Raw genomic sequence first — 27,917 nt, 5'->3', positions numbered from 1 at the left:
GGTTGCAAAAGAAGAAAAGAATTTCGATTATCAGCCGCACAACTCAATTAAGATATATTGTACATAACGCAATAAATGTACACATCCATAATATATATTAAGACATTTTCCCGATATGTACTTTGTAAATAATTGATTATTTCGTTCATACATATTTGATTTCCCCTTCAATACCAGGAGCCAATAACGTTGTTTTTGAGTTCTTTTAAAGCGATACATAAAAAGTAAATGAATAAGGCTGTTGAATGACGCCGCGAATACTTGTAACGTTACTTGTTAAAAACTGCTGCTTCGGTGGTTTTTATCAATTTTTGACATCTTTTTCTTTAAAAAACTAACTCGATTATCCCATATATTTTTTCATCAATATTTTTAATGTTGTTCATGCTCAATATAAACGGATTTCGATTTGAGACTAGCGCGATTCACATAATTTGCCTCAAATCTAAAACAGTATCGTGGTTTCCACAGATTGGGAACTATCAAACAAAACATTTAAGAAAGGAAAAGCATTTTTGTGCTGTTCGTAGTCAAATTCAATATGAACGGATTTGGATTAACTTTAATGTAACGTTATGTTCATGAATTAATGTGAACAAAGCGTTAAGTTAACGTTCATCTCACTTGATTATATATATATATATATATATATATATATATATATATATATATATATATAATATCTCCTAGCCTGCTCTTGAAAGATTTGACCCTTCAAATATGTACTTGTTCTTCATTTCTGAAAGATTGGCAATATGCCAAATTTTAAGAGTTGTCTTCCCTTTGATGTGTTGTATGTTTGATTATGACTTATACCATTTTGGAAGGCTATTGTCAGTTGTAGCTATGAGATTCATTTCATGATGTATAATTTTAATTTTAGATTAATAACATAAATGTATACACAACCTTTTTTCAATACTTTTTTAAAAAGGCATTATCTAATCCCTAGTAGAGATATATGATTTTTAAAAGCCAAGCTCAATAATATGCCTTAATATTGTTTGGTAGTCTATTTTGACATAGGTGTAAAAACAAATATTTCCTAGCCTGTTCTTGCACGATTTGACCCTTCAAATATGTACTTTTCCTTCATTTCTGAGAAATTGGGAATACGTCAATTTTTCAGAGTTATCTGTCCTTTGATATGTTGCATGTTTGATTATGATTTATATCAGTTTTGGAAGGTTATTGTGTGCTGTTGGTATGAAATTCATTTCATGATGTTTAAATTTAATTTTGGCTGAAAAATATAGATATACACGGGGGGCTCCGTGACCGATTGGTTGGAGCATCACGCTCAAAATCACACGGTATTTCACCTCTGTCGGCGCGGGTTCGAATCCCGCTCGCGCCGGTAAGTGAGAAAGTTTCCCAGTTTACTTTGGGAATGTCGGTGGTCTTTTATTGGTGGAAGAGATAACCCAGATACAATGTACCTGGGTTCTCTCTTCCACCAATAAAAACTGGGCGCCACCAGATAACTGAAAAAGTGTTGGGTGTGGCGGTAAACATCAATGAATGAATGAATCAATCAATATAGATATACACATAACTTTTTCTAGATTTATTTTATAAACAGAATTTATCTAAACCCTAATATCTCATATACTCAATAATATGGTTTAATGATGTTTAGTGGTATATTTTGACAGTGGTATGAAAATGAATTATTTCCTAGCCTGGATTTGGAAGATCTGACCCTTCCAATTTGTACTTTTCTTCATTTCTGAAAAGTTGGCAATCTACAAATGTTTAGGAGTTGTCTGCCCTTCGATGTGTTTCATGTTTGATTATGGCTTATGTCGTTTTTGGAAGAGGAGTGTATGTTGTAACTTTGAAATACTTTTGAAAAAAAAATAATTTAATTGATTTTTACCCTTTTCTGGATTTTTATATATAATATTGATGAAAATATGCAAAATACAATACGCCGGTTTCGAGATACGTCCGAGTTATTTCCCTTTGGAGAACTCTCGTACATAGTAAGGTGCGAAATAATTTGTTTACTCGCGGGAGTGGGACAGATATTCATCACAGCGCAAGTGAATGTACTCAGTAAGTTTCTCATACGCTGTTTGATAACCCGAATTCGACTGATACACAAACTAAGTAAGTGATAAGTATTTAGGGAGTAATTAAATACAGATAATTCTTATCCTATCACGTTATTTCGCTGGTCATAAGTACCATATCCAAGATATTTCTTGCAAATATGACATTGTTTGTATGTTTCCTCTTCGGTAAAACATTTCTTTCGATAGTATTTAGTATTTCCCACATTTATATATTTAAATAGAAGCCGCTTTTAATACATTTCATTGTCTTCCTCGTTGGCTGCATATCCACTCTGTCCCACTTAGGCATTCAAAGTTCCACTAAATGCACCTCCTATACAGAAGAGTTCGTATCTCGAAACTGGCGTATTGGAGCTGCATATGGCGGCCATGTTTGAAAATAGCAATTTTTGGGAAGTGTTTTTTAATTACTAATTTGGATGTCTACCTACACACCAAATTTCATCAAGATGTAGTAACCTACGGTTTTAACAGCATTGCAAGATTTTTTTTTTCGCTAGACAGGCTCTTAATAATATGTGTGAACATCCCAATATTGTTTCATCGCATGTGTACGTTATGTTGTAATATATATCCCTACACTGTATTTTTCCCCATATTCTCGTTCAAAATTATTAAATTTTCATCTAATTCTTTTGACTATCCTAATTTATCCTTGTTTTTTTTTTCTATCCACATCGGTCTAGTGAATATTATGGTCAATAACCGCTACTGTCATGTCTTCCAATTTGTGTCCTGCGAGAATGCTCTACAACTTTCCACAATTCCTTCAATGATATAATTCGAATTTCAATGTGTGTGCAATTTTATCTTTGCTTTGGCAATCATTACAAAATTCCATATTAAAGAGGGGGGGGGGGGGGGGGGTGGGGTGTGTAGTCGGGTTGGGTATTCCGATTACTCAATGTACATACATGTGCATTTTAGAATACCTGTGTGTTCTTTACATTGCTATCAATTTACTTACAGAAAGTTTAATAACAATGTGTACGCACAATGTACTTCAATGTTCACCCACACACATATTTAAAATTATACCGCTACTGTAACAAATTATTATTGATGATTATAGCTATGAGTGGCATTGTTGAGTCCTGTCCTGCGAATTCTACAGAAATTACCAAAGCGTCCTCCAATCTGAACTGTAGCCGGGATAAGTATGGAAATGACCAGTACATTTGTGTCCCTAACGTTAATAAGACTGCCCTCGTGGAGTTCTGTAATAATGGGATCATGGGTATTGTTGAAAAGGGTAAGTAGTTAATTTTGGAGTTTTGTTATCCTGGACTAATGGAAATCAAATGTATAGGTTATTCATTTATAAAATATATATGTAAAGGTGATCCCACCCCTCTAGAATTATAAATTCCATGTTATATTTGATTGTTGATTCTTCGAATAATATATCAGAGTAATAAAAACATGTGGCAAAGGACGTATGTTGTGGCATTAATCCTTTTTATAACTTAGTACACATATGCCTGTTATCAACGTAAGGAAATTGCAATTTTCTTTTCACTGCAGTATCAAAATTTCGCAAAATCTGGATATAATAGTATCCATAACAATTTCACGAAACTGTTTTTTTTTTTTTAAATATACAAAATAATTTTGAAAATGAAAGAAAATATATCGCTCAATGGACTTCATAAATGATTCAACGAAAACAGATTTATTGCCCCTGGATTCAAATTTTGAAATGTATATTTGATTATTCATTGATAACTTTGGATTTTGAAATATATTATGGTTAACACGATTTTTACAATAACTATTGAAAATGACTAAAAAAAAAAATGTTCCTGCCATGCATAGATCTGATTAAAGCATTGACTTTTTGAAATGTAATGACGTCACATGATGGTGGAACTACGTTAAAACCGAAACCTGAGAAGTACTCAACACCAAATAGGAATATGGAAATGATATGTGCAAACAAAATATCCATTGGTACCAATGGGTTAAATCATACTAGGATCTATGGAGGGAAACATAGTAATACACAGCATAGTCTATGTATATGGGAATTTGGGTTGTAGTTGGAGTTAGTTATATGAATAGAAAACTTCAATGTTTTTTTCACATGATAATGTGTAGGCTTTCACTTAGGATACCATGGTTACCAGGATGTCTTTAATTGATTTTTTGTATATTTTCAAATATTATACATATGCATGTATGCTGATGATATTTACTACGGCAGCACACATTTACATTATGCATCATTCATATTTACCGATGGCAGTTCAATGATTGTCAATTTAATCGGATCTCAACGATTTAAGTAATCCTTCGCATGGTACGGGGATGACCATACATATATCATACACATAATATTTTCATATCGCGTCCCTTTATTTTGTAGCATTTTAGATCACGGATATTGTCCTTCTTTAAATTCATGTAGACATTTCCAACTACATGTACATTTAGTGCCATTTGCAAGACTGCATCACGCTATTGTTAGATACCATCATAACCATTTTGTATTAGTATGCAAGGGGTGCAAATGATTTACTGTGTAGTGCAATAAAAGGGATGGATGACCAGGTCCAACGGTATAATAAGTCTAGTACTGAAGGATAGTTATATGATATTTTACATAGTCCAGGATGAGTGGGTGAATATCAGGGACATTGGAGGAACGATTTTACTCCCTTCTTAAAGTTAGCGATGAAGTGTATAACCAAGCATGATATTGTAAATAGTAGAAACGCATTCACAAGGACACAGTATGAGAATTTATAGTAATGACAGGGACATGAGAACATGCTTAAAACATTTAGACTGAACTGCAACATGTAGTTATGGAGTTAATACAAGTTAGAATATACATGTGACGTGATATCTGAATTGTTATGAATGGGATAGTGAAGATAACAGGGACCAATCGCATACTTCCTTTAAAGGATACAAACTTAAGAGCAGGCTAACACGGATCCCTGAAACATCAGAGGTGGAATCAGGTGCATACGTAGATTAAGCACACCCGTCATGAGCCAAGTGTTTTGATCTGGTAAACAGTCAATGGCATTGTGTAAAGAATGGTCCAAAGACACCAGGCAACATTTAACCTTAGTGACAGCTTGTATTGATGATGTAACAGGGTTATGTGGCTGAAAGTTATAGTTTGTAATATCCATCATTATAATAACTCTGTTGTAATGCCTGATTTTCATTTATTCATTAGGTAATTGTTTGGAAGTCAGCGAAGGAGAACTTGTTAAAAGAAGTTGTACAGGGTTTGTTGAAGGTTGTCCAGAGATACATTACGGTAGAAATGAAATATACAGATGTAAGAAAATTAGTGATTTAATATGATCTTCATATGCTTTCCCATTCAACAATGAGATGCAATTTATATGATATCAAAGAAGAATTTAGAATTTAGAATATTTACACCATTCCATTTTTATTAGATCCTGCCTGTCAGAGAATCAACACAGACTACAAATGTTATCTTGCTGACCCGTCTTGTCCAAATAAGTAAGTGATGACAGGAATTGATAACATGATAAATTGATATATTTGGTTTATACTTAATATCTATTACAATTATTATAGAACACGACAGTTCACTACAGAGGACACGTGGGGAAGCTCTACAGCAAGCTTCATGACGTCCTTTGAATTCTCTAACACAACAGAGAAAGGTGTCTATACAACACTACCTACTAACGCCGGATCTGTTGGGGCGATTGTTGGAGGACTGGTAGCTGGTGTCGTCATCATTGGAATTGGAATTGTCTTAACAGTAATAGGATTTATTGTCTGGAAAAGGAGAAAGAAACAGAGAAAGAAACAGAGGAGAACAGGTACAATCATTGTGATACTATGTATTAATAAGAGAAAGAAACGGATGAGAAGGGATAAATCAGGTACAATCATTGTCATGTTATGTAGAAATATGCTTTAGAAACAAAATCATGATTTTGAGTTGTATGTGTAACAACTTTCATCCGCAATGGTTTCTTTTTAATCTTCTTTTAAAATAAAACCCATTCCTCAATGCCTTAATATTGCATAAACATGTGTCTCTTCTTATAGGCAATACAGAGGAGGCAGAGGTGGAGTTGTTAGGTAATTGATCTTTTCAGTATTGCTAATTTAGAAATATGAATATAAATATTTATATAAGATGGAATTTCAAACAGCCATTATAATTTCAAATTCTGACAATTTTGCAGTTTCAATGAAACATCCTGAAATGTGTGTCGTATCCAAAACTGATCACAATATGGTATCAATTAGGCGTTTTTCATTCGTTCCGTATAAGTACATCCCAAATATGTTTGTAGTGTCTTGGTCATTGTTTTCCTCGACAATGAAAAAAAAAATAAACAAAACAAATAGGTACCTTAACAAGCCACATCCGATAGAAACACGGTAAAAATCCAACGAGGAAGGTAATGTCCTCATCACCGATAATAATGCGTTTTCTGAGTGTTAACAAAGAAAAGATGAACATAAAGTATAGAGTAAATGATAAGTATCATAATGCACCCGTCATGACAGTTTCCCTTTAAATTCATCTTTCTGGTAAACCAACACCCTGAAATATTACATTTAGCGTTAAACATAGGACAAGGAAATATTATATTATTAAATTAGTATCACAAGTTGTTCCAGACAAAAAAAGTGGACAAAACAACGTTTCATTGATTTATCTATTGAAAGTTATATATGCCGTATTATTTGGACATTTTTATAGACTCATAGGAATAAAGAATATCTTTATCAAACTGTAAAAGTTAGGCATTTTATGCAAATTATAGGAAAATAGAAGCAATCGAACTCACTTTTTATTTATAATGCATTGTCCGAATAGGGTAATGGACATCCATTTGGACAGGAGACGTGGTAGAGATACCAACTTTAGCCATGGACGTGTGAGGGAGAGTCAAATTTCATATTTATCATGAACTATTTCAATACTACGCATATGGGCATATAGTAAAACAAATCTAATGTTTCAAAGTACTTTTCCCCCACACTTGCAAACAGCCTTGATAAATATCAATCATTCATATATGTGCTGTAGAAAAATCAACGTATTATCTCTACATTGAATATATCAGTCCATACTTAATACCCATAGATAATATGTGAAATTGCGGAATAATCTCATTTCACATACATGTAGCTTATTTTACAAATTTGTTGGTTGGTTTCCAACATGGAACAGATTCATTAAGAAAGTATCAATCTAATTAGATTAAGAAGGCATATTCTCAAATACCTTGATATCTAATAAAACTATTTTTATTTTGTAGCTGAGACAGAAAATACGCAGCCACCAGGTAATTCATTTTTCCATTATGAAATCACAAAGCTCTGAACAATGTATTATATACTTGCGGGTATGGATGTTTTGTGGAAAATACGTTTGGAAACAGAAAATTCTACAAATCCATAACTAAATTTGGAAATATTAAAATTAAAAACATTGTTTATAAAATATCAATAAGACATTTGTCGTCCATATCGAAATACAATCATGATACAGTGTACAGAAGTAGCTACAGTGAGATACGAGGAATGGTATTATCCCTACGATGTAGAATGTAGCCTTGTTCTTTGGGACTCAGTGTCGGTGTGATGTCGTAATTGTAGCATGGTGATTTTTCTCCGGAAGCTATATTTTAGGCTGCGAAGCCTAAACTACATAAAGCACAAAAAAATGAAATCGTAAAATAATGTAACTCGATCTATGTATCCCAATACACTTCAACAATTATTTACTTGTAGCAATGAGGACTTCAAACCAAATAAGGGAAACTAAGATTTTCACTGACATCCTCCTAATAGCATTTTTTTCATCATTAGCTTCATAATGCAATATGCAATAACAAAATTATTTGATAATTCAACAAAATATAGCTTTTTCACAGATTATGCAGACAGTGCACATCATTATACAAAGTAAATTAATGTCATCATTACTGAATCATTTTATGTAGACTGAGTTGTATGCAATCCCCACATATTTGAATTCAGAGGCAAGGCTATAAAACCAAACTACGCTGTAAGCGTTCGCATAACTCACTTTGTTTTTATGAAATGAAGGATGTGTCAAAAACCTTCCAAAACATTGAGGAGGTGTTTATCAAAGGCTCCTGATCAACAAAGGCTGGATGTGTCTTGAGCTTTCCTCTGGTATTTTTATTGACAATTGAAAAACTATTTTTCCTTGTAGAGAGACGTCATTCAAGACCGTCTGATGACGACATTGGAGAAAGACAAAATCTTGCAAACTTACAAAATGAAAGTGGATCGCTCGTCAACAATGCTGCAGGTGTTTCTGAATTTACACTTACAGATGAGGGTAAGTATTGAATATTTTTGTTATAGCTTTTTCTATAAGCAACTTAATTTCGATCATAGATAACACACTTTGCACAAAGGATTCCTGACTAGAAAAAAACGTCCTTGCAATCTCAACAGTATCTGATGGCACACCACTTACAATACATGCTAAGACTGAGACGGAAACTGACACACTGGTGTATGACGTTATCCCTGTGTCCGAGTGGGAGGAAGGAAAGATTCTGATTTATTTGACAGCAAACTGTACCTACCATGTCAGTTTCTCCATAAATACGTGCTATTAGATTAGCATAATTTTTGTTGGAAATCAATCTATTTCCCTCCCATTATCATTTTTGTCGTTTTTATGCCCCGTCATGGATATGACCGGAATGTTGAGTGTAAGTCATGCCCTTCTTCCATCTTTCCATTCCTCCGTCCTCCCGTCTGTCCTTCCGTGTCACGTTGTGTTTAGCTCGTTTCAAAGAAACTATTCAAAATATCTTTATCATGTCTTATCTGCTGATGCATATTGGAGGCATCTATTCAACTGTATCGATATTTGTTTTACCTTAACAATTTCTTTGACCTCACTTTCCCTTATTTGGTGTTTAGCTCAGTTTCATATCAAATATTAATACTATTTTAAGTGTATATTGACCGGGATCAATTTGTGTAATTCACATGTTTATTTGCTCATTTGCAAACTATCCATTAGTAAACGAATGTTTGTATATTTTGGTCTATTACGTCATTTTGTTTAAACGTGGTTTATTACGTCACTTGTGTTGATCATGGTGATAAATGACATGTTTACTTAAAACGTGGTGTGCTAAATCATTAGACATTTCAATGATTATCCAGTAACAATAACTGAGCTACGGAATACAAGAAGGTTTGCTCATATATGGGTTTTTCTACTTCCAAACTGCGGAATATAAATATATTTTTCTGAAAACTATTTCGCTGATACATATTAGTAGTAGCTGTTCAACTGTAGCATTACGTGTTGACATCGATCTTCGCTGTGATATTCACCTCAATATTCCCTATTTGATGGTTACCTCAGTTTCAAAGCAATTATTGAAGATGTGTTGCCCTTTTCTGAGTACCATCGTGTCACACATATGCATATGTATATGAAAGGTGAAGATAACAAACTGATCAATCTCATAACTCCGATAAGCAATACAAAATTGATAATTGGGCAAACGCGGACCACTGGGCACACCAGAGGAGTAAGCATCCCCTATACAAATTTCATGTGAACATAAATTGCTTTTTTGTTCTTTTTTAAAAAGTAATTTTGAGTAATGATAACTTTTTCTATTGATACCTAGGTAACATTTGACCTATGCAAAATTTATATTTATCTATATGGCCATTTTCTTCGACATTTTGTAACTTTAAGTAATATTCAGAGTGAAATGAATTGGTGATACGTGACTCAAAAAGTTCAAAGATATCAAGAATATTTAAAAAAAAAAATATTTTTGAATTAGAACACTTCACAATTCCATAGAAATAATACATTAGATTGATAAAGGAACATGTTTTAAATTTTTTTTTTTTTTTTTTTTTTTTTTTTTTTTGCGTGACATGACTTGAAAACAACTGTGATTAAACTATATGAAAGCTTTTCGAGTAAATAACAATAGAAAAAAGAGTTTTAAAAATTATTTTTATTTTGATTCCAATTGTGATATGACTTGGACACAAATCAGGTTTACCTCTATAAAAAGCTAGCACCACACCGCAATAAATTCAGTAAAGGTTTAAACACCGGAACATGTACTAATACAATGAAGCGAATTACCTCTTGAAAAATCACAGTATTTCTTTTCTAATTCTTGATTTAATAAATGAAGACGTGTATAACAACTCACTCTCTCCATTGAATACCTAAAATGTTTATTTTACACAAATGCGATTTTCCCCCTCATTCGCCCTTTCGGGCATCTTAATCTGCATGATTGATTTTGAGCAAAATAGGTTCGGTATTATAATTGTTTCCATAAAATAAATAAAAAAAATTTCCCATTTTGAATTGGAGAGAATATCGGGCCATTAAATGGTACCGATAAAAAACCTGATTGTTTCATATTGCATTACCAATGTCACATGTTCCTTCTTGTTTTGAGGGGGAAATGACAATACACATATATTGCTCTTCCACGTCTTCTTGTCAGATGTGTATTGATTGTTTACCTGATACTTGATGAAAGGTGAAGATGAAGAACAGTAATCAATCTCATAACTCCTATAAACAATATAAGATAGAGAGTTGGGCCAACACGAACCCCTGGACACACCAGATATATCTTAATTTACATAAACTCCTCCGATAAATCAAGAACCTAAATTTGGTACAGGTGATTAATGCTTAACAAGAGCGATATATTAATATATGAGTATACACCTTTCCTAAAATGTTATGTTTTCCCTCTTCAATGGGGGACATGTTTAAATTAGACTTTATGTCTGTCTGTTTGCTAAACTACCAGTCTGTTCGTTTGTCTCTCACAAAACCTAATAAACGCGTTTCTTCCTGTATGACTTATCAGATAAACTTAAAACTGTATACATGGTGCATTGCCATTTGTAATATTCGTATTGCAAGGATGTGAGGATGCAATTATTTTCCTAAAACATGCAATGGATCTAAAACGGTTTGGGGATGTAATATAGCTTGTGAATATTTCTCCTATATGGCTTATCCGATAGAGTTCATATTGTTGAAACAAGGGGTTCAATTATTATCCTTAAAGTTACAGTGGATGTAAGAGGGATGGGGGTGTACAATAGTTTGTGAACACTTCTCCTCTAACACATATATACAAATGGAAAATGTCGCATAGCCTTGGAATTATGTACAATGCTTCATTTTCGTTTAATGGCGTTCACATTGTTCTGACTGAGGTATCTAATATTTTCATAAACATTACAGTGGGTCCAATCTAAGATGAGTGTTTAATAGCTTTTTATGTGCAATATTATGCTCACTTTCTTACTGGTACTTTAGGATAGCAATCATTATTGTGTTCATAATATCAAACAATGTCATTGATAACATGGATGTTAAATCTTTTCTCCATTTTTTTACTTAATCCACAAAGTGCAGTTCATAATCTCTATCATCCTGTTTATGCTTCCTTCCACATCCCACATTCACTCGGGGACCGCCACGGTGGCCGAGAGGTTAGAGCGTACGTCCTGCATGCGATAGGCCGGGGTTCGAATCCCGGCCGCGACAGACCCAAGTCGTTAACACGGGTAGTGATAGTTCCATCGCCCGACGCTCGGGACCAGGTGTGAATGTCACGGGTCCTCGGAGATGACCTTATAAACAGATTTCCCGTGTCACAGTAGGTGTGACACGCTAAAGAACCCTCACTGCTCAATGGCCGTAAGCGCCGAACATAGGCCTAAATTTGAAGCCCTTCACCTGTCTTGGTGACGTCTCCATATGAGTGAAAAATTATCGAGCAAGACGTTAAGCAAGATACAATCAATCAACCACATTCACTCGTGAGGTGACGTCACCAATAGAAATTTAGGGCTTCAAATTTAGGCTTATGTTCGGCGCTTACGGCTATTCAACAATGAGGGTTCAATAGCGTGTCACACCTGCTGTGACACGGGGCATTCGTTTAAGGTCATCTCTGAGGACCTGTAACATGCACACCTGATACCGACCGTTTGACAATGAAACTGCCACTACCTGTTTTAAAGACTTAGGTATGTTGCATCTGGGATTCGAAGCCCGACTTTCTGCATGCGGGGCGAATGCTCTACTACTAGACAACCGTGGCGGTTTTGTTTTCAATAGATACAACTTATACTTGAAAGAAATCTTAAAGTATTACCGCTCTAATTACTTCATATTTCAAATGCATGTAATCAAACACGTGTAGATAAGCAATTACTACTGGAACATCTATATGTGTGGATATTGAGTTACCATGGTGTAACATTGTAAAGAATATTCCTATAGGATACTATTGTCAATTAGTTATTCAAATTCGGTTATTTACATGCATGTTGGTGACATGATGAAAAAAAATAGCATATTTAAAAGTTCGAAGATTGCAGAAACATGAAACAGTTAATGTGCCTTTTTCCATAACATGGTTTCATCATATATTTATATACTATATTCCTGATAAGCAATGGTGTAAGTTAAAAAGAAAGATATGTAAGGTGTCAAGCAGGACGAGACAGCTGATAAACACACCAAGAAGACTCATATTGGTGTTAGAGAATCGCTCCGTAAATACAAGTTCTAAATGGTTTATTGATCTTGCAATGTATGGAATATTAAAAAAGATGAATGATGGAAAGGGAACATATGCTAATATAATACCTCAATATGATAGTTATATACAACGCGTTATCTGATTGGTCTAGAGAGTTATATACAAGGGACGATAAATAGAGAATAACACATGGCAAAATCTGAATCATACCCCATATTAACCCGATACTCCAATATCAGCGTACGACCCTCGGGGTAATACTGTAAAAGTTGATGATTGATATCAGATATGCTGCAGATTTTACCATATTTTGTTTTTTGTTTTTATTAGATATTTGAAAATAGTGACCATAATTCATATACATCTAAAAATATCAATAAGTAATGCAATACAATCTTATAGTTCACTGACGGATAAAAGTAAAAACAATCATCAAATTTATTTGAAATAGCACTTTTAATGAATTTATTTTTAAAAAAAAAAAAATAGCAATTTAGATAACCATTATTAGTAATAGGAACATTGTTTCAGTTCCTTTTAGTTTTATCTTACTATTTAATAAAATTTGTAATTACATTTTCTTTCATGGTGGCACTTGTAAATACGTCTTTAAGTTGTGGAAATGGAACTGATGCACTTGCAGACATGTTGTTTACAATGTCAATATTGAATTCATAGTTCACTATTTTTTAAGAACGTCGTGAAAACCATTAAACTCACTGATTTCCTCTGCTGCATCTGTTGTGTGACCCTTTGAATAATTCCTCAGTAGGTCTGACAAGCATTTTGGTTTATTGAGAGTTCACAAAATATCACGTTCACACCAAGATCACCTTTAGTAAAAGCATTTGATTACTATCCGTATTTGTTTTGAAAAACAAAATGCAGTAACACCACTGACAAAAAGAAAACCCCACGTACTTCTTAATCTGCTTCAGAAATCCATCAAATATAGTAAATTATGAAGAAATGACAACAACTACTTCTGTTGTCTCTCACAGAACGGGATGTAATATGGTGGATTACTAACTACAATGCCTGTCAATAAAGATGACAACTCTTTTTGGTATAAACAAACTCCAATAACACAGTATTCTTGTGTAGTTAATGTCATATCACTTTTTTAAAAGTTTAGATAATCTTCCTATCATGCATTTTATAAATACATATTCTTCTCTAGTTAGTTCTTATTTTGAGGGTGTAAATATGTTCACATAAGAATGTAATTGGCCAGTTAATGTGATAAAACCATGACTTTAAATGCAGCAGTTATTGTAAATATATCTTATAGCAGCAATAAACAAAATACACTCAGTAGATTGTATTGTAACTGTATCATGTGGTGGTTGACTGTGTGATTGATTGGATATTGTTTGACGTCCCTCTCGAAAATATTTCTTCACGCATATGGAAGCGAACATAACGAACAGTATTTAATTTCATAAGAAATACAAAATAGAGAGTTGAGCTAACATGGATCCCTGGATATATCAGAGGTGAGATCAGATGCGTAGGATAAGTAAGCAGCTCCTATTGACAGGTCACACCCGCCGTGAGCCCTATATCGTGATAAGGTAAATTTGCAAAATGCTGACTTTAAACGAGAGTGTTGAAACCTCTGAACCATCAAATTGGTTGGCAGTAGCCTGCCTCGATTTAAAAACTGATCATACACAGAACAAGCTATTGCGTAGCGAATCAGTTGAGATATATACACACTATAAGAAAGTGATAATGGAATATTGCTACCTGTATGTATTACTACATGTGTACATGACATATTGGGAACTTCAAGGCTAATTGGGAACAAGGGAAGGTTGAATTCAGATTTTCACCAGCATCTTTATAATAGTATTTCTTTTTGTCATTAACTTTATAACACAGTATAAAATAAAAAAAAACACCTTATATTTGATGTCTTTTATTTACAATCAATGCATGGAATGATCTAACATAAAAGTTTCTTCTTTTCCTCTTTTTGATGAGGCAAATATACACAGCGACCAAGTAATATTGTCATCACCATTGATTGAGACATTGTATAAAGACGTAATTATATGCGATACCCACACATTTGAATTCAGAAACAACCCCTTAACTACACTAAGCGTCGACATAACTGACTTGATATTTATGGAAGAAAGAACATGACAGAACATTCCAAAAATATTTCAAAAACATTCTGTCATATGTTCTAGATAAACAAAGCTGGGTGTGTTTCCATCTTCCCTCTGAAATTTCTATTGAAAAATGAAAAAAAAAACCCACCTCTTTTTGTAGAGAGACGCCATTCACTACATGTTGATGACGACATCAGAGAAAGAAAAAATCTTGGAAACCAGGAAAATGGAAGTGAACCTCTCCTCAACAATGCTGCAGGTATTTCTGAATCTGAACATCTGTTGAAACAAGGTATAGATAAAAGTAATCATTGAATATTTTTATCGATATTTTCATATCTTAACTTAATTATGATTATCAAAAATGTATGTGGTAGACAACAGTCGTCTGACTAGATATTTACTTTGTTAATACTATGTTAACAGTATCTGATGACGACCCACCTACATTAAAAAGAGAAGATAAGTCTACCAGGGACGATGGCGCGATGTCGATGAAAGAATGGATGATACAAGGTAATATTCTAATTTATTTGACAGTAAGCTGTACCTGTCCGTTCGTTTAAGAGTACCTGCTATTAGAAGTTTAGCATCATTTTTGTTGGAAGTCAATAAATTCCCCTTTCTTTATCATGATTTTGTCGCTTTGACCTTTAAATGACATTGAACATACATTGAGACAGAACCATGTGACTCGTGACATAAGTGGATTATTTTCTAGGGACGTAAAACAGACAAATAAATTCATACCAGGGTTCCGGGTCTGCCCTACTCTCAAGTTTATATTCTGTGAAGAATTCATAAAAATTGTCATTTGGGATTTTACTGTTCCATCATTTACACAAAACCCCGATAAATAAAATGCCTAAGTTTGATATCTTGGGCTAAACAGGAGCGGTGCTACAAATAGTATAAACCTTTCCCAATAGTTTTAGCTCACCTGAGCTGAAGCCTTGAGTGAAATTTTCTGATCGCCTGTTGTCCGCCGTCTCTCCGCCTGTCTGTCTGTAAACTTTTCACATTTTTGATTACTTCCCCAGAACCACTGGGCGAATTATAACCAAACTTGCCGAAAAGCATACTTAAGTGTAAGGCTTTCAGTTTCTGAAGGGCCATCCTCCTTTCAAAGGGGAGATAATCACAAAAATGAAAAATAGGGTGGTGTTATTTAAAAATCAATGGACTAGAAGAATCGAAATTTACATGAAAGCTTCCTGACATTATAACCCCCGGTGGTAGGATAGGGTCATAATAGGGGATCAATTTTTTACATACAAATATATCAGGAAACATCTTTAAAACATTTCTCAACAACCACTGGCCAGAAGAGTTGAGATTTACATTTAAGCTTCCTGATGTAGAGCAGATTCAAGTTTGTTCAAATCATGGCCCCAAGTGGTAGGATGGGGCCACAATAATGGATCAAAGTTTTACAGACAAATATGTAGGAAAATCTTTTAAAATCTTCTTCTCAAGAACCACTAGGCCAGGAAAGTAGAACTTTACATTAAAGTTTCCTAACGTATTGCAGATTCAAGTTTCTTAAAATCATGATCTCTAGGGGTAAGATGGGGCCACAATAAGGGATCAAAATTTTACAAATATACATGGAAACTATTTTAAAATCTTCTCTTCGGGAACCACTGAACTAGTAAATTACCGATTTACATGAAAACTTCCTAATAACATCACATACTAATACACAGAGAATGTCTTTAAAAATTCTTCTTCTGAAGAACCATTGAGCCATAAAAGTTAACATTTACATGAAAGCTTCCTGGCATAGTGCAGATTCAGATGTGTAAAGCAACCAACCAACAATAGACAATCAAAGTTTAACAAGCGAATATTTATGGAAAACTTTTTAATAATAATAATAATAATACCATATTTATATAGCACCCTTTTCATACACTATGTACGCCCAAAGGTGCATCACAATGCATATATACCTTACAACAGAATGTTATACACATAATACATAGAAAATAAATAAAACATTAAAAGCTGTACCTATCCTCATTGTACATATAAAACATGAACACACAAGATAACCATAAATATGCTAGATAATAATAAACATCAGTTTCAGGGCGTATTTAAATAATAATAATGAAATACACAAACGCACACACAGCATATAATGTCTCGGGTATAATACATTAAAACATACAATTCCTTTTATATATATATATATATATATATATATATATATATATATATATATATATTTCACAGTTTTTCACAGAATCTAACCTACACGAATGACTGAAATGATAGAAACTAGTCCTGGAAAACTTGATGGAAAAAATGTGTTTTCAGTGACTTCTTGAAAGCACACAGTGTTCTACAGTCCCTTACATGTTCTGGAAGAGCATTCCACAGTTTTTGAGCTATTGTTCTGAAACACCGATCTCTGTATGTTACGGTTCGACTTTTTGGAATAACTAAAGCGACTGATTGTTTTATAGACCTAAGATTTCGGGTAGGCTTGTATACCTCTAGTAATTGTTTGATATAAGTTGGGCACTCATCATGTAAGGCTTTGTAAGTATAAGTAAGTATCTTATGTTGTGTCCTATACTGCACAGGTAACCAGTGTAGTTCTCTTAGTATTGGAGTGATATAGTTGTAACGAGAGGTCCTGGATATGAGACGTGCGGCAGTGTTCTGAATATGTTGGAGCTTGCTCAGGACTTTCATTGGAACATCAACCAGGAGAGCGTTACAGTAATCTAACCTTGATGTAACTCGGGAGTTCACAAGAGATTTAGTTGCTTCTGTTGTTAAATATTTTCTGATATGGCCTATTTGCCGCAACTGTGCATAACAAGATCTGCTGACAGAGTTCACTTGTTTCTCCATATCCATCTTGGAGTTAAACATGACACCAAGATTTTGAACCCAGATTGAAGGAATAATGTGGGCCAAGGTGACTCAGGTGAGCGGTGTAGCCCATAACCTCTTGTATATTTCCCCTCCTCCATTTAGTTTCCTATTACGACCAGCAAGGGGTACTGAGGACCAGTTCTAACGCGGGTCCTCACGGGATATGTCGATTGTTGGTTGTATGTTGTTTAACGTCCCACTCCAAAATTTTTTCATTCATATGGAGTTGTCCCCATTGCTAATTACGGGCTGCTAATTTAGCTCCATCCTCGACGCTTACGACCTTTCAGCAGTGAAGGATCTGTATCGTCCCACACCTATTGTGACATGGGGTCTACATTTTTGAGATCTCTTCATATTGTCAGTATACGTGAAATGCAGATATTGATATTGTCGATATATGTGATATGCAAATCTTCATATTGTCGGCATATGGGGATCCAATTATTTTCTTAAAGGGTATAGGAAATATAATATAATTGTGAGCTGTATAAAAAGCTTGTGAATACTACTTCTATATGGCTTATCCAATAATCTTGAAACTGTGTACAATGCTTCGTTGCTATTTGCAGATATACATATTGTAGGAACAGTAGTGTCAATCATTATCCTTAAAATTATAGTGGACCTAAGAGGGATGAAGGGTGTAAAATAGCTTGTAAACACTTCTCCTACATACATGTATAGATATGTTTTCACATAACCATGACATTTTGAACAACAGTTCATTACCATTTATTAACATTCTGACATAGTTTTGACTTGGGGATCTAAACTTTACAATGGATCTAAGAAGATTGTTTTATAGTATTTTATGTAGAAGGACATGTGCATATTTTACTAGTACTTCAGCATACCAGTAATTATTTTATTATCATATGCAGCAATGGCATTGGTCACATTGATGTTGAATCTTTTTTCCATATTTTCCTCTATGCACAAAGTGCAGTTCATAATGTCTATGATCCTGTCCATGCTTTCTCTCATATCATATGCAGTACATTACGGGAAAGAGGTGTAACTTGGAGGAATTTCAATTTGGGGAGGAGGGGAGACATTTGGTTTTAATAAAACCATACTATATTTGAAATAGATAAGAGTTAGCTCTTTAGCTACTTAAAATATCAACTGCATGACATCTAATATTTATATGGAACTAGTTATTACTGGAACATCTCCGTGTATGGATATTGAGTCACGTGATTGTGTGACATAGTAAAGAATATTCCTAGGATATTAATGTTCATGATTTCAGCTAGTTAATTAACATCTGGATATATTGAATGGATGTTGGTGATATAATAAAAATACCATAGTTACAAGTGAGGAGATTGCATAATTAAAGTAAGCCAGTAGAATTATCCTAACAGTTACAAAATTCTGTTGGAGACCACGATTTCATCATTTATAGAGTATATTCCTGATAAACAATACTTTTGGTTGAAAAGGAGGTGTTAGCGAAAACAACAGATAATATGTAAGGTTCCAAGCATGACGAAACAGCTGATAAACACACCAAGAAAACTCAAATGGGTGTTAGAGAATTGATACGCAAACTCAATTATTCAATAGTTTATTGATCTTGCAATGTATGAAATATGCAAATTTATACACAAAATGGAAAATGAACGTACGCTACTGCAAAGAATTGCATACACGAAAAATGATACATTTTGAGTGAAGTTCTGGGGAGTACTATATTTACTTCTACAGTGTGCTAGTATCGTTTCCCGATCTGCTCGAAACTTAACTTGACTTTGTATTTCCCTCTGCGGGTTCATCTTTGATATTTCCACTTCATGTCCACTGTGGCCTGTGTAGCACCTTGCTGTGTAATTCTTCACCGACTGCCTTTTGAGAACCAGCATCAAGTTATCACGAATCCTTCCTAACCATGGGGCCTTTCCAGTATCAATGTCATTAGTCATTCCCTTGGTGAACATGCTTGTTGTCTGTTATACTCCGCCATTCTCAACACTTACTGTCATTGAATTTCAAGTATGTCCCCCAGATTATTTAACTGTTTCTAACCATCCGTTTTTCTCCCAGCCTTCATCAGTTGCCAAACAGGCGTTACATTTACACTGTACAAATAACGCAGTGTTTACAAATACAAATAGCGCCATTGTACTCATACTTTTAATGATTTTATCGTGATTTCACTATCTATTCTTTTACCCATTCTGTATTTGTTAGATTATTCAGTATATATTTGATGTTTGATGTCCATTGTTCGTTTATTCTTCTTGGTTTCTATCCTACATACAACAAAGTCTTTCTACATAGTTTACTTCATCTTGTAGGATATTGACTGATTAGTTGTTACGTATTCATGCTCAGTACTATATAAACGATTCCTTTCTCGTCAAAAACCGTAAACACTAAGTATAGACCTAAATTTTGAAGTCATTCACCAGCAACAGTGATGTCTACATGCAAGGTGAAGATAACGAACAGTGATCAATCTCCTAACTCCTACAAGCAATACAAAATAGATAGTTGGGCAAACACGGACCCCTGGACACACCAGAGGTGGGATCAGGTGCCTAGGAGGAGTAAGCATTCCCTGTTGACCGGTCACACCCGCCGTGAGCCCCATATCCTGATCAGGTAAACGGAGTTATCCGCAGTCAAAATCAGTGTGCCAAGAACGGCTTAGCAATCGGTATGAAACACGTCAGACAGCATTTGACCCAATGCGAGGTTGTATTGACGAACTAGATCGTTATACATATTAGAGAAAAGTTCCGAATGGGGACATTCAACAATATACAATCAATCGATCAATTAACTCAGATTCATCCGTCCCATTGACTACATAGGAACAAAACAATTACAGTTTGACTTATCTTTACATGTTTTATTGTGTTTTCTAGTTTGGTGGGTAACCTAATGATTATGGTGTTTGCTTTGGAACTGGGACATCCGGTTTCAATCGGATCCCGGTGGTGTATCAAACTTTCAGCGTTTAGCATAGGTTGTGACTGTTCATTCTCCCGTTGGAATGCACTACAAGTGATTACAGGTATATTAGATATCACATTAAAACTGATAAAGGTGCTGTATCACATCACGGTGAGTTTTTGTACGATGAAGAACTCTCTTTCTGCCGTGAGTATAGGTTAAAATCTGGGACATCTTCTACATTTTATCACTGTATCTGACCCTTTCTTTTCTAGAATCTCACATGTTACCCTCCACCGTGTCAGTTTTGATGAGGAACATAAAATATTCATATATTGTTTACCGCCATTTGAATAAGAATCACTCTGATTCCATGCAAAAGTACTCAAAATTGATGATGCAAGGATGCTGAAGTTTCTCCTTGACAATATCTGTGTGGTCTTAGGTGATCAGGTCTTCCAACATTCTGTTGTGATACCCATTGTCACGAATTGTGCTTCTATGATACCTAATATATTTTGGATTTCTTTTGAGACAGAATTAATTGAAAAGCTACACGAGAATAAAGAATATCTTGCTGTGGCCTTCAACTCGACATTTAAGAGCCATTCTCTGTAAGCATCAAAATTTTTATTATAGGGGTGGAAAGGTACCCTCAACGATTTTGCTGAAATTTGGCATATAGTGATTATTTGATACCCTCTCATAGAATTTGGTGCCAAAATTCGAAATTGAGGTACCGTTGCCATGGTAACAAGAACTCTGTGAAAACAGCTCCCAAGATGCTTAAAAATGCTCGATTTTGGCCTATTTTTGATTAAACATAAACAAATTAATTTAAGTGATGTACAAATTTCTCTATTGCTTGTTTAAAGATTAGGTTCAGCATAATAAATTTTTAATAAAACATCAATAAATCAATATTGGATTACCTATTGTTCCTGAGGTTGAAAAATCAATGTTTTAGCATTTTGACTATTTTTGAAAAAAATCATTTTTAAGCTCATTCATGATATCATTTACAAGAAAACGCAACAACACACATCAATGAAAGTTATATATGATTTAATTCATCCCATTATGTGTAAAATATAAAAAAAAAAAAAACCACAAATGCCTTATTTTGCTAAATAAAATTATATAGCTTGAAAAATTGGTTGCCATGGTAATATGAAAAATCTCATAATATGAATATATGAGTCAAATTTTAATAATTTATCAATATAACATCCTTAAAATCTATTAAATTTGGCATAAACAATGATAAATATCACGAATTCTCATGTTATGAAATACTTCAGTTGCCATAGCAACCATATTTCAGTATTTTATAACAAAGTTTTAATTAGTAAACTAGTATGCTAATTTGTATCAGAAAGCATTACAGCTCTGCTTATTACCATGTGATAGTGTAAACTCAATGTCATATTATATTTGAACATATAAATTGATGTAAGTCTGCTTAAATTAGCAATATAAATGATTAATTCTTTTGTTACCATAGCAACCATTATAAGATACATATATATGGTTCCTTTAAGTTTTGAAGAAAAGTGCTGACTATAAAACTGATTTGTGTCAGGAAGCAGAAATGTGTGTGCCTATTATTAAGTGAAAGTGTTTTGTCATAATCTTAATAATTGTTATAAAGTACAAATTTCATAATTTCCATGAATTGGTCATAAGTTGGATTAGTTGGTGTAGCAAACATTTAAAAAAAATCTTCAAGTCAAAAGGCATTGGTAGAAGATTATTACATTTAAAATGAAAATTAAATTTTTTTAAATGTTTTTGAATTACTTTGTATTGAATAGAATTTTTACTTGTCACAAGATAAAATTACATATTTATCTCTAGGTATTTCCTGTAAAAGCATTATATGACTCTGTTTAATCATTTGAATTTAACTATTACAAATGGGAAAATATGAAGAAAAATGTGTTACTATGGAAACGATAGGGCCAGCAACCATAATCATTGAAAACAATTTAATGTACGTGTACTTCAGTAGATTTATTCTATAATATCATAACTTTATCTTTGTTTTCATAGGTTGGTTAAAATATACTAATTAAGAAGGAATTCAATTTGTAGATTAGTTGCTATGGAAACTTACTTCCATGTAAACATGTTGGCGATTTAGATTTCTTTTCATTTTAAACTACAAGTATTTTACCTACTTATACTCAGTTGAGTCAGTTTTGACCAGAGATAGCTCGTCCAAAAGTGCTGTTATGAAAATGTTGGTAATCTGACTGTTTTGTCTCCATGGAAACATTAAATAGGAACTGTAACAGCTACATGTAACTGTAGTATATTAATGATTGGGTATGCATTATTTTCCCAACATTTTCTTGACACTGATTTTTATAAGCTACCCACATACATATGTACTAACGATTTCTAAATTGTTTTGTGTGTCAACTAAAGCTCCAAGGTACCAGAAAGATGATGTTACTTAGGTCATAATCTACTTACACCAGTACACGACCCTTTCATTTCATTTCTTTATTTCTCGATTAATCCAACTTTAGTAGGGGGAAAAACAACTGAATATGGATGGCATTTTGGCTTGTGTCAGTACTTTCTCCATAAGTACATTAGTGCACTTTTCTGTTACTTTGTTGCAAATAATTTCACTCATTTCTATGAATACTAGATTCTGTGATGATGGCATTAAAAAAGAGTTGCAATGCAAAATCAATGTCCATTAAAATTCCCAAAACATCCATTGTTTATAACAACACAATTTACAGGGGTGGGCGATTGCTGTTGTTAAAAACAGGTTTTGGTTTTGTATGAAAATTATAATATGGGTTTATGTGTCATACATGTAGGTGAATGACTTATAAGATGCATGCATTACAAAAAATACTGCCCAAATTCCAATTCGGGGTGGGGGTGGGGGTATTATTTTGTTTTTAAAAGCAAATTTTGTGTCCATCTTGGTTATATTAAGAATATGAATTTAAAGTTGTCCTGTTTCTGTCAGACTTATCCTGATTGTTTTCTATCAGACTGAAATTGTACATTTTAAATTGCAGTCTGTGAAGCTCTCAGTCAGTGCAGAATATAAATTAAACAATCTTCAATTATATGTTCAAGCTTTATCTAAATATGAGTTTGTAAACAATGTCTAACACACTATATTTGTTTTTGCATATACAATGTATATCAGTATTTTTCTGTAAACTATGGACATATACAGTTGCATTGTTCAGCTGAGTACAGTTCCTTCCATGAAAGGGGATGAGAAATTCAAAAACAGGTCATCAAATATTCTCCAATAGCTTCCGCCTATGTGATTTTCTCAGTGGACACATTCCAGCTTAACAATCTTTAAACAAGTTCCAGCCATATTGGATCCACTTAAATTTTAATGACCCACAACTGTGTTGTCATAATGATGATGCTGAGTCTTGTACATTCCTCACAGAAAATATTTCTGTCTTAATTTCATTTAGAACATCCAATCTTGAATCTGCACCCCTGACTGTCAGAGCTACAAATGTTTATTAACAATAATAAATATTTATTGCTGATTAATAAGTTTAAATAACATCAGAACTTCAAAATGAAATTAAATTGACAGATTTATGAATATTTACAAACGTTAAAGTTAATGTGATAAATCTAATTCACAAACGGGTGCATAGAATCACCGAAATTACCGCTAATCACCGAAATTACCAAAGAAATGACCGAAATTACCAATGAAGGGGCCGAAATTACCTCAGTATATGTTCATCTATATACTATCTAGTCACACATCAAATTTCATGAAGATTAGTAATGATTTGAAGGAATTGTTTCCATAAAACCGATTATTGTGACGTGTGAATCTGAGTTAATTCCCTTTACCGATAGGTACTCAGTAAGCAAACTATGAATACCCAGTTTTAAGTTCCAAATGGCAATATAAAATTCAGGACAACTATTTTATTTTATCTATTTATCACACATTGAATAAATCAATACCATGAATACGATATATATAACATGAGAAATAACTCGTATAAATTTACGCTTCACATTAATCGGTTTAATGACCATAACTCCTTTAAATTGTTACCAATCTTCATGAAATTTAATGTGTGACTAGATAGTATATAGATAAACATACATTGAGGTAATTTCGGCCCCTTTATTGGTAATTTCGGTCATTTCTTTGGTAATTTCGGTGATTAGCGGTAATTTCGGTGATTCTATGTACCGTTCACAAACACCTATCGGCACAGGCATTTCTCATGTACAAGATTTTGCTTGAAGTTTATATTCAACGGTGAATTGCATATGAAATTGGATAGATCTATATTTGTTTATTGTCTAGTTATTTTACAAACTGAGGCAAAATGAATGATAGCAAAGTACTTGCGGATCTGAATTGTTATGACAACAGCATTGAGCACATTTAATGCCAACTGTGCGTTTCTTTTTCGGCTAATCTTCTCGGAAGTTTTTGCATACAAGTTCTCCCTGTTGTAATCACGATCGCAGCGTAAATCCACTGATACATCATCATTGAAAGCTACCCACCGAGAGCATAACGGTCTCCGACAAACACTTAAGTATCAAATATAAAATTCTAGTTGATTTAAAGACTTAAACCAGCTCAAAATATCCAAGTCATCACTCACGAATTTCTACTTTCACTTCAGAAAAGGGACGTAACTTGTCTTGATCATGAATATACTTGGAATCCGCATTGCAGTCAAGAGTCGAGATGATCTAGATTTCGGAAAAACTCGCATATTTTCGCTAGCGCGCAAATTTTAAAATCAATTTATTTTTTAAATGAAATATGACATCTGTAATTTTTTGATATGTTATTCTAGTAGATGCGATACACATTTATCAATGTAAGAACAATCCACCAGTGGTTGTGTTTCTGCAAAAAATTGAAACAATTTTCTCTCATTTTCAGTAGGATTTTGGGGTATTTGAGGGCATATATTTCATGTTATGGCGTTGCAGCAAATCAATTTTATTTTTAACATAGCTTAATTAAATAACAATGGAAATTAAATGAAAAATGAACATACACATTTTTATAAAGGAAAATTCAATATTTACTGAGGCTCACGTCTTTGCACAAAATCGGATGTCTTGTTGCCATGGAAACACGAGTCAAAGCCCATTTTTAAAAGTGTCATGATTAAAGGACTGAAGTATGTATACTTTGTGTAAAATTTCGTCAAAATCCGAGTCGGTCGTATTCCACATGTTTTGTAGCTGCAATAATGTAGCCCTATCCAATTTTTTTAAATTCTGACGTTTTCGGGATAGGGCTACAATTCCATAGGATCTCCGTAATGGTGCAAAATAATTTTATGAATAACCGATAATAAACTCTGTGTATTAGTCCCAAATGTTGTTTACACCAAAAGGAGTACCAACTTTGTGCTCGGGCATGTCTAATAAAGGTGTTTTTCATTAAATACAATGTACAGCATGCAAAATTCTTCGTCTGCTCCGCCATGCTTGTTATCGCGAGATCTCGTAGGTGGATCTAATGAAAAACCTAAGCATTGACAATCAGCGCGAAAATGTAATTACTCGAGCCACTTCGACAAAGAAAGGAAAATCATACTGTTGCAGAAAGAATTTACACTCTGCTGTTCGGTTTTTAACTTGATATTAAATTCAAACCTTTTCAATACCGACGAAATAGCTTTCGCCTCCATACTTTTCCATCGATGTAAATACTACCTTATATGGCATATACAAATGACTTGACAATCGGAAGTTTATACTTCAGTACATCAAACATGGCACACAAATATGAATCGAGAAATTGGAATTTATCGAAATTGTTGAAAACGGTAGAATAGAGCCTCACAAATCTTAAGTTGCAGGTTATAAATTTATATATTGACTAAGAAACATAGAATATCATTTTATTTACGTAAAGAAAGTCAGGAAATGTTTAGAATGAGCGCAAATGTTGCGGGAGTGAATCACTCCCGCATTTGCACCATTACGGAGATCCTAAGGAGTTGTAGCCCTCTCCTAAAAAAAAAAAAAAAAATCAGAGAGGGCTACATTATTGCAGCTACATGTTTTGATGCTTACAGAGAATGGCTCTTAAATGTTTCGACGACGCTTTATCTATTAACAATATCCATTATACCCCTACAAACGAAGTTACAAAGGTATTCTGGATTTACCTTGTCCGTCTGTAGACATAATTTATCTAGATGATATCTATAACACCGATGAACATAGTTGATCAAAAGTGTATGTATATGTTGAAGCAATAATAAAGCTGAGTATCTTCTATTTTGATTGAGATGTTCCAATGTTCAAGAAAGTCATGGATTTTCTTTTCTCCGTTTTGATGGGTTGTTGACTTTGTCCAGAGTATATCTTAAGAACCAATAAAAGAAGTTTAAAAAATTGTGTATATACCATGTATACATGTATAATGAAAAGTGCACTTATGTCATTTTATTTGAGATTTTTCAACGTTCAAAAAAGTTATGGATCTACAACAGTCTCGATTGAAGTCAGCATTTAGCAAATTATATGGTCGTTATAACGATCTAGTTCGTCAGTACAACCTATCATTGGGTCAAATGCTGTCTGGCATGTTTCATGCCGATTGTTAAGCCGTTCTTGGTACACTGATTTTGACTGTGGATGACTCCGTTTACCTGATCAGGATATAGGGCTCACGGCTGGTGTGAGCTTACTCCTCCTAGACACCTGATCCCACCTCTGGTGTGTCCAGGGGTCCGTGTTTGCCCAGCTATCTATTTTGTATTGGTTGTAGGAGTTATGAGATTGATTACTGTTCGCTATATTCACCTTTCATCTATACATTTTACATATTTTTAACTGTATCAACTTAATCGTTTCGTTTTAGCTGTTCTGCCACATAGACCACTGTATCAAATTAGGAAATTGTATAAAGGAATCATCAGTTCACTCCTTTCCCTTTATCTGCCTGTCGGTCTATGGATATGATTTTGTTGATAATAATTTATATTGATTGGATACTGTGGACTCTTTATTTTTCGCGAGTACTTATTATAGCGAAATTACTTCTTGGCGTCAAATCGCAAGAAAATAAATTGGCGAGTGTTCCATTGATCAAGTGTATTTGCATGTGTTTTAGCAATACAACAATAAAGGCGAGATATATATTTTTAACAGGTGATGTTTCTCGCGAAATTACGCGATAATGAATTTCTGGCGTATGTTTAGGAATTTGCAGTATCCCATCGAAAAAACAATCAGAACTTACATTGTATATCAAGCATATAAAATAAATTTAGTAATGCTATATTGCAGAATTCTGTTGCAGACATGCTATCAAGATTTATGACATACAGACAGTTTATCAACTAGGTCAGACGCGGTCA

The 27,917-nt window shown here is 33.8% G+C and overlaps 1 protein-coding gene across 4 annotated transcripts in view; it reads left to right on the top strand.

Moving 5' to 3' along the window:
• The window catches only part of LOC125676217 (uncharacterized), a 35,484-nt gene extending 19,732 nt beyond the window's left edge, over positions 1–15,752 (top strand). Inside the window, exons 2-10 of one of the 4 annotated variants that reach the window (XM_056159075.1) lie at positions 3,151–3,330; positions 5,269–5,373; positions 5,498–5,564; positions 5,643–5,893; positions 6,126–6,158; positions 7,352–7,378; positions 8,275–8,403; positions 14,921–15,019; positions 15,187–15,752. In XM_056159075.1, coding sequence (XP_056015050.1) covers positions 3,153–3,330; positions 5,269–5,373; positions 5,498–5,564; positions 5,643–5,893; positions 6,126–6,158; positions 7,352–7,378; positions 8,275–8,403; positions 14,921–15,019; positions 15,187–15,326 — 1,029 coding nt within the window. In that variant the 5' untranslated portion in view covers positions 3,151–3,152 and the 3' untranslated portion in view covers positions 15,327–15,752. Of the gene's footprint in view, positions 1–3,150; positions 3,331–5,268; positions 5,374–5,497; positions 5,565–5,642; positions 5,894–6,125; positions 6,159–7,351; positions 7,379–8,274; positions 8,404–8,522; positions 9,726–14,920; positions 15,053–15,186 lie in introns of those variants that run through there. The other 3 variants (XM_056159073.1, XM_056159074.1, XM_056159076.1) reach the window with 3 other exon arrangements.
• Positions 15,753–27,917: the final 12,165 nt, after the last annotated feature.

The sequence above is a fragment of the Ostrea edulis genome, chromosome 3 (genome assembly GCF_947568905.1).
Source record: "Ostrea edulis chromosome 3, xbOstEdul1.1, whole genome shotgun sequence".
Lineage (NCBI taxonomy): Eukaryota > Metazoa > Mollusca > Bivalvia > Ostreida > Ostreidae > Ostrea > Ostrea edulis.
Note: the sequence above shows the minus strand (reverse complement) of the source record. Positions and strands in the feature narration are given on the sequence as shown.